This window comes from Triticum dicoccoides, chromosome 4A (assembly GCF_002162155.2).
Source record: "Triticum dicoccoides isolate Atlit2015 ecotype Zavitan chromosome 4A, WEW_v2.0, whole genome shotgun sequence".
In the NCBI taxonomy this organism is placed as follows: domain Eukaryota; kingdom Viridiplantae; phylum Streptophyta; class Magnoliopsida; order Poales; family Poaceae; genus Triticum; species Triticum dicoccoides.
Window position 1 is genome coordinate 643,297,626 of NC_041386.1, and position 8,439 is coordinate 643,306,064.

The 8,439-nt window shown below is 47.4% G+C and overlaps 2 protein-coding genes across 3 annotated transcripts in view; both read left to right on the forward strand.

The window, feature by feature from the left end:
* Positions 1-1,955, forward strand: part of LOC119287638 — a 3,263-nt gene extending 1,308 nt beyond the window's left edge. The window contains exon 2 of the mRNA XM_037567218.1: positions 1-1,955. Within this exon, the coding sequence (XP_037423115.1) occupies positions 1-784 (784 nt within the window). The 3' untranslated portion in view covers positions 785-1,955.
* Positions 1,956-5,324: 3,369 nt separating this feature from the next.
* Positions 5,325-6,729, forward strand: LOC119289536 (protein STAR1-like). 2 transcript variants are annotated; one of them, XM_037568840.1, is made up of 3 exons: positions 5,325-5,438; positions 5,593-5,922; positions 6,029-6,729. In XM_037568840.1, exons 1-3 carry the CDS (start codon positions 5,417-5,419, stop codon positions 6,466-6,468), a joined length of 792 nt encoding a protein of 263 aa, XP_037424737.1. In that variant the 5' UTR covers positions 5,325-5,416; the 3' UTR covers positions 6,469-6,729. The 2 variants fall into 2 exon arrangements, with proteins under 2 accessions (XP_037424737.1, XP_037424736.1); XM_037568839.1 differs by having other exon boundaries at positions 5,385-5,922.
* The last annotated feature ends 1,710 nt before the right edge of the window (positions 6,730-8,439 follow it).

Consider the following 8,439-nt stretch of genomic DNA (forward strand, 5'->3'; position numbering starts at 1 on the left):
GATCTGCCGGGAGCCGCCGCCCGGTGGCAGGGGGGGCTCCTCCCTGGACCCGCCCCGCCACTCCTGGGACGGCTCCATGGTGGGCAGGGCCTTCGCCTGCTCCTTCGCGTGCCTAGAGGAGCCCTCCGATGGCGTCACCAGGGTCAGGCACAGCAATGCAGAGGAACCGGCCGGGGAGCGCCCTGCTGCCGGGGTGGCATCCGAGAGCAGGAACGGGGGGCATTCCGCCGATGTGGCCGGCGGCGAGGGGCCGAGGTTCAGGGAGAGGAGGAGCTGCAGTGACGCCGGCCTGGAGATAACCGTGTCAGCCTCAGGTGTCCGGCGCCGGAGGTCCAACAGGTGGAGCAGGGTGTGGGATCGCAGCATCACGAGTCCACTCAAGGAGTTCGTGAGGAAGGGGGAGCACGCTCTTGACCGGTCCTTCTCGGAGTCGAGGAGGGAAACCAGGAGGTGCAAAAATGGGGAGACAACAGACATCGAAAATGGCGAAATTCACCATGGCCGCAACGGGTCGGCACTTCCTGGCAGAGCAAGCCAGAGCACAAGCAGAAGATCACAAGCTCACACGGCTAATGGGGAGGAGCAGAATTTCCGCACGGATTGGCTCAGGAACAAGGAATGCAGGATCAGCAGGAGCAGGAGCGTGCATTACACTTCTCCTGGGAACTTCGATAATGGGATGCTGCGGTTTTACCTGACGCCGATGAGGAGCAACAGAGCCGCAAACAGGGGGAGGAGGAGAAGCTCGCGCTTGTTTGGAAGAGGACTTTTTGGTTTCGTTTGAGTGGCTCAGGTTGAATGCCATACATTTTAGAAGAGGGCAGCAGCACAAGCAACTTTTTCTTCAGAATCTACTTGGTTTCTTAGAAGTGGCTAACTCTGTAAGTTGTTCAGCAGCTACATTCTTTCTGCAGTACATTATTAAGCCCAACTTAGAGTCAGGAAGATTTAGCATAAGTTGCAGATTTGCTGCTGCTCTGTTCTTTTAAGACATTGCTTATAGATGGAATCAGGACTGTGCTGTCCAGATTAGTGTATCAGGTGTAATTATTTACATTATAATAATATTCGTATCAATTCTTCCAATCAGTAAAGGTATATACTGTTCTAAACTTGTAACATGTTGTTGCCTCCAAAACATATGCCATATGCCTATCCATGGACAAGATCACGAGCCAGAGAACTTTGAGCTGCTGTGTCTCATTATTAGAAATAGCCACATATGGCCCATATGCTACACAGCTTACACAGAGAAGGGAATAATATAAGCTGTGTATGAACTTTCCTGCTCTGCAACTCTTGCACTTTTGTTGTTAGTTTCTGTTTCCTATATTTTGTAGACTGTCTGTTAACCACTGGTCCATGCTGTTCATTGCTCTACAAATGACATTGAGGCTGCACTGGTGTGGTCCTTACAGAAGGCATGAGAGTTCTCAATGGTGGGGTCCTTGTGCCAAATGATTCCATATGTATCCCCAACTTCAGTCAGTGTATTCACATCTTTAACTTGTCTAGGTAAGGATACAGTATAAACCGATTGGCACTCGTGTATTTTGTTTTAGTCTAGGAAACAGGCATTTGAAGGTCTTGCCTGTATATGTTTGCTCTTGCTAGATCAGCTAGCTATGTAGGGCCACTTTTTGAGGACATTTATCTGTTCTTGTTTTCTTTGCGCAACGCCTGAATTATGATCCTTGAGAGTTCGGACTATTCAATTCTTAAACAGGCTGAATATTTGCGATGGTACTTTATCCCTACCTATCATCGCCAGTGAAGTACTGTTCTAAACTTGTAACATGTTGCTGAAACATGTACTAGCATATACAGTATCTATCTTTGGGCAAGTTCACAAACATGCAGCCCATATGCTACAATTTACTCAAAAGAAGGCAACAATAAGCTGTGTATGGACGTTCATGTCTTGCAACTCTTCCTCTTTGTTAGTTTTTCCGTTTCCTATATTTGAAGACCGTTAACACACTCCATTGCAGCCACTGGTCCATGCCCTTGCCTGCTCTATAAATGGCATTGAGGCTGCACTGATGTGGTCCTTACCAAGGGCATGAGAGTTCTCAATGGTGGGTGTCCTCTCCTTGTGGTAAATGATTCCATATGTGCCCCAACTTGAGTGCATTCCCATCTTTAACTTGGCCAGATAAGGTTAAAGTGTGAGCCACATCTGCACCGCTGTTTTATTTTTCGTAGGAAACGGAAATTTCAAAAGGTCGGGTTGCATATGTTTGGTTCACTCTGGCTAGACCAGCTATGGCCATCAGTTGCGGACTTTTAGTATCTGTTGAAGTTCCTTGTTTCATACAGAGATTTCAGACTGCCGTGTTCTTAAACAGGATGGATGGATGTGGATACTGTAATATCACAGATCTGTTGCTCCCCGTTTAATGATTTGTGATTGTGATGATACCTTGTCGCCTTCTCTTTCATCATATAGATATATAAAGTGTCTCAACTTTAGTACAACTTTGTACCAAGACATTTATTTTGGGACGGATGGAGTAATCTGGTAAGTTGTCTACCAAGGTTTTAAATAGTTCCGGCAGCAGAGAAGTAGCATATGAATGTAAAGGAGCTGGATGAATCAACAGCTCAAGGTTTTGGTGGATCAAATCAAAGGTGTGTTTTGTTCTGGCAGAATTGTTCCATTCTTGGTACGCACTCCCTCCGTCGTTCCAAAATAAGTGTCGCGGTTTTAGTTCAGTTTTGTGCTAAAGCCACGACACTTATTTTTGGAACGGAGGAAGTAAGTTCTAAGCCTCTAAGGCTTGTTCTTGCATGGAAGATTCAGACATGTTTGCCTTTTTTTGGGGGATGTTGACATCGTTTGCCTTTGGATCTGAATGAAAAGAAGTTTGCTACTGGTAGTCGTTTTTGTCAACAAATGCGGGCCATCTTTTTCTTTGCAGCTAAGTGTCAGTGAACTTGTCCAACTGCTCTGCACATGCAATTTTGCATCTTCAGTCCAGAGAGCCCATATGCTACAGTCTGCACAAAGAAGGCAATAATAAGCCGCGCATGAACTTTCCTGCTCTGCAGCTCTTGCCTTTTGTTGTTGGTTTGTGTTTCCTACTACTCCCTCTGTAAACTAATATAAGAGCGTTTAGATCACTACTTTAGTGATCTATAAACGTTCTTTATATTTCTTTACGGAGGGAGTATATTTCAAGACTGACCCTTAACCGCTGGTCCATGTCATTCGTTTCTCTATAAAAATGGCACTGAGACTGCACTGATGTGATGTGGTCCTTACCATAGGCACGAGAGATTCTCAATGGTTGGGTCATTGTGCCAAATGATTCCATACGTATCCCCCAACTTCAGTCAGTGTATTCCCACTTTTTTTCACTTGTCTAGATACAGTATTGCGTTTTTCTGTCTAGGAAACAGAGATTGCATATCTATATGTTGGTCCATTCTTGCTAGACTTTCAGTATCTTTTGAAGCTCCTCGTTTTCATACTGGTGCAACACCTACGAAATTATGATCCATCCGAGTTCAGACTGCTGGAGATTATCATTTTTAGAGCAATCCAGGTTTTACTACGCAATGCTGGATTACACTCTGAAGGCAAAGATGCAGCCAGGAAATCAGGCATTGCATCATAGCATTGCCCAACACTCGTGCTAAGAACCACCGAATTTCCTTGGTGCCGGATGTAGAGAAGCTTGAAGGAGCAAGACGCCTTATTCGGTCCATTCAGGATATGAACGCCAGAGATCAAGGGTGTTGGCACTTGGCACTGTCTGTTTCCTGAAGGCCTTTAGCAGAAGCTTGTTCCAGAGATGATCGATGACGCGTTCTTAAACAGGATGGATATAATTAACAACACATATCCGTTGCTCCCCGTTTCATAATTTGTGACTGTTCTTAAAAAAAGTTTGACTTGGGACAAACCCAGAAGCTCAAGTATTTTGGAACAGAGGAAGTGCTTCGCATGTTTATTGTTTACATAATAAGTAAGTATAAACCAAGAACCTTTGTAAATTTGATTTTTCATTATTTGTTTTTGTTGTTTTTAAGCACCCATTTATGAATTTGTTTTGGCACGGTTTCTGCAGCAACGCGGGTTGGGCATTATGTACTTGATACTCAAAAGAAGTGAAGTGATCTGGAGTCGAAATTGATGCACCATATCCCACTTCATACTGACATCAGTAATGCTGACCATCTAGTTTGTAAGGTTGAGGATAATACTTGTGACACGCTTCTGACAGGCTCATGGGTGCGTTGACTCTAGCCTGCTGTGTAACGATAACTGCATGCGCCAAATTAGGAACCAGTCCTCCAAGCCCACACCAAAGAAGGGAGGAAACCCCTGTGAAATTGACCCTGTCCCATTTTGGTTCTTCTCTAGTCCTCATATATATTGACACTACGAAATCTCTACCTGTCATTCACAATGAATTTTTTTGTTCTTCAAAATGATATTGTTGAACTATATATTATTTATGTTCGACAATAAAATAAAAATAATTTAGTGAATTTATTATAGCATCTGAAAAATATATTTTGAGAAAGTTCATGAAAATCTAATTGTACGTCTTTAACCAAGGATGCTAGATATATATATATATATATATATATATATATATATATATATATATATATATATATATATATATATATATATATATATGGATTCATATGTTTCAGTTAAACATAATACAAGTTTTATAGTGGTTGAGGAAAATAAGAGCCATTCATCGAGAATAGTTGAATGACGTATAAACATTTTTTTGAATCAAAGGGGTTTCCCCTCTGCCCCAACTTTTATTAAAGCCAACACAAAACCACAACACAAACGTTTCATAGCTCTCGACTACATTTATAAAGTCTGCAAAGTAGATAGGCATGTAACAGGAATACATCGAGCAAAAAATAGACCTATCAAACACCACTACGGATAACCCGGCCAAGCAATCCTAAGGAGCTCCCCGCGAGATGATCAAGCAACCTTACCTTATGCATCAGGAAGCAGCGTAACTTGAACATCAAACACAAAATCTTGCATTGCGAGATCCTAGCAAATCCAGAATGTACCGCAAGCTTCGCTATTTTCGACTCTTAAATTATAAGCTACTCCCTCCGCCCCACAATCTAAGATGCTTTTGCAAGCTGTTTTAGCTTGTAGCTTGCAAAAACGTCTTATATTACGAGACGGAGAAAGTATTTTTTGTGATGGGCATATATAGTAAACTAGACACGGAAGGCCTCTTTGTGTATTCTAGTATCTAGTTTAAGCGGAGACTGCAGCGCCGGAGCGGAGTCGCGCAAGAAAAGCCACCGTACCCACCTCAGTTGGAGCCACGAATTCTTGGGGAGAAGATAATAAAAGGACGGAAGGCGACTCCCACCCAGCCAGCACGTTCCTTGGAAGGCTCCTCCCTCCAGTGAGGTGCCAATGGGCTCGTCTCCAGCTCCAGGTAATTCCATCCACCAAACCAAACTCGAGATGCATTGTATGATCATTGGTTGAGGTTCCTTCCTACTCCATCCGTTCGGAATTACTTGTCGCGAAAATCCTGAGACCTTTTTGTTCTCGATCGATGTTGTGCCAAACGGACCACGTACGTGCAGATGATGCCATGAGGCAGCATCTGCTGGACGTGGACGTGGACGGCGGCGACGGGCCCAAGATACGGGTGCGCGGGCTGACGCTGCGGCCGCCGGGGCCGGACGGCGAGCCGACCGTGCCCGGGTCCGACCTGGACGTGCCGCGCGGGGTGGTGATGGGCGTCATCGGCCCCAGCGGCAGCGGCAAGTCCACGCTGCTCCGCGCCCTCAACCGCCTCTGGGAGCCCGCCCCCGGCGCCGTCACCCTCGACGGCGCCGACATCCGCGGCCTCGACGTCCTCGCGCTCCGCCGCAGGGTCGGCATGCTCTTCCAGCTCCCCGCCATGTTCCACGGTACGCATCTGCCATTCAAATGCTCCATCGTTGACTTCAATTGCATGCTGGATCTGCGGCTCTGTCTGATCTGATGTGAACCATCTGCGCTGCTGCTGTGCTGCAGGAACGGTGGCGGACAACGTGCGGTACGGCCCGCGGCTGCGCGGCGAGACGCTGACCGACGCGCAGGTGGAGGAGCTGCTGGGCCTGTCGGACCTGGACCCCGCCCTGGCCTCCCGGCCGGCGTCGGAGCTGTCCGTCGGCCAGGCGCAGCGCGTCGCCCTGGCCCGCACCCTCGCCAACGACCCGGAGGTGCTGCTGCTGGACGAGCCGACGAGCGCGCTGGACCCCATCTCCACGCAGAACATCGAGGAGGCCATCGTGCGGCTGAAGAAGGCGCGGGGGATCACCACGGTGATCGTCTCGCACAGCGTGAGGCAGATCCAGCGGATCGCCGACCTCGTGTGCCTCGTCGTCGACGGCGTCGTCGTGGAGGTGCTCCCGCCGTCCGACCTGTCCCAAGCCAAGCACCTCATGGCCCGACGCTTCCTGGAGCTCAGCTAGTTGAATGTTTGTTTGACTTTGGTCGCCGACTACACTGTTGAGTCTGTCTGACCTTGCTTAATTCGGACATGTCGCTTCAATCTTGCTACCACGACGAACGCTGTGTGCGATCTGCATAAATGTACTTCTCTTTTTGAGATAGCATAAATGTACTTTTGGTGTGTCTCGTAGACTGATGGAGCGAGAGAGGATTTTCTAGCTCTATACCTATACGGTCTATACCATACGAAGTAATTGATTTATTTATGGACACCGTGTGGTGTATTGGGTGGTTGTGCCGCACGCCTCGTGTGGCATGGAGAAGAACCCGCCCGCACGACCGCGTCCGGGCGCGCGCAGCCATAGCCCGCACGTCCGGTGTGTGGCAAAACCGCCCACATGTCTGGGCCAAACGACCGCGCTGCCCGCACGACCCAGCATGCCCGCCGTCCCGGGCTCCTTCCGATCCACAGTTCGCCCTGCCGCCATTGTCTCGCACCTCTCGATCCCCTACCTCCGTCGACTTCCTTCTCTGGGCAACCAGAGCAGATCCCTAGCGCCTTCCCACCGCTAACCACCCACCCCACCCCTCCCCCACCCCACCCCGTCCCACCCCAACCCCGCCCTCCCAAGACGACGAGCTAAAACAGGTGGATCTCCGATCTCCTTCTGTTTCTCGACCTTCTTTTGTCCAAAAATCTAAAATTGCAAATTTGCCCACGAAGATGGCGACTGGATCCATGCTATCAGGGCAAACACCCCAGGAATTTGTGTGTCTTTTCATTTACCCACCAACATACGCCAGATCTGCCATATACTATGCTAGACTTGTGCCAAGCTTCTGGGTTGGCTTGATGCGAGTAGTTGGTAATGAAGCATGCGTAGGAATCACTATAAAATAGGGAGAGAAAGGAGGAATTTGGCATGGGGAGGGAGAAAAAATAATTGCCACTTGTATCTAACGTCAGTTGCCATCTATCGTTGTCCATAGTTGCCACCATGTTATCTTATTGCTTGCCATCCTATTTTATTTTCTGTTGCCATCGCTTCAAAATGATGGATGGCATCCAGAATTCAGAAAAGAGAATGGATGTGCATGTCCTACTTGCCATGAGGTGTTGGTTGCCTATGCAAGAAATGTTATGAGATTGTCGTGTTATCTTCTACATGCAAACAACAAGAACGCTTTTTGCGGATTGTTGATGCGTTCTTCTTCATGCAGTGACTAAAAGCACCGTGACAGAAAAGAAAAGGCAGAATAATGAATCACGAAGATGGCGCTGATCCTTGGCTTTCTCAAAGGCCGGAAACGCCACCTTGGGATGCAGCAGAGTACAATCAACTCATTTCTTCAGGGCCATTGCTGCCACTACTAGAGCACTACGCGGCATCGGTACGATGCATGATAAACAAAGAAGAAATAGTTGCCATGTTCGTGACAATGAAGATGTCATTCTACTTATGTCCTACAATCTATTTTTAGCAGGTTCTTATGACCAAATCACAATCAGGGGGGCGCTAACACTGACAAATGTACGGGCAATCAACTTCAGCTAGCTAATGTGGCAAATCAAGGTAACGCATACGAAAAAGAAACTTACTGTTGTGGACATGTAACTTGCAAGGATGGCAAAAGACTCACGAGTTATATCGGAAAAAATGTAGGACCTTCATGCAGCACGTGGCATCAGGCGGCAACCATGTACCTGCCATCAATGTTGTACACAGGTGAGTGCATGAAAGTGAAGTTGTGGACAGCGAGTTAGGAGAAAGGAACATGTCTGACAGTTGCAGTTTCCATGCATGGACAACTTCAGTTGCCATGGCTGGACAAACTGCAGTTGCCATGCCTGGACAAATGCAGTTGCCATGTATAATCAAATGTGACTGCAATGTCTAAAAAACCGTGGATGACAAGTGTGAACAAATCTGTGTGGCATGGTTGGACCACTACATGTGCCATGTTGAACAAACTACAGTTGCCATGCAATG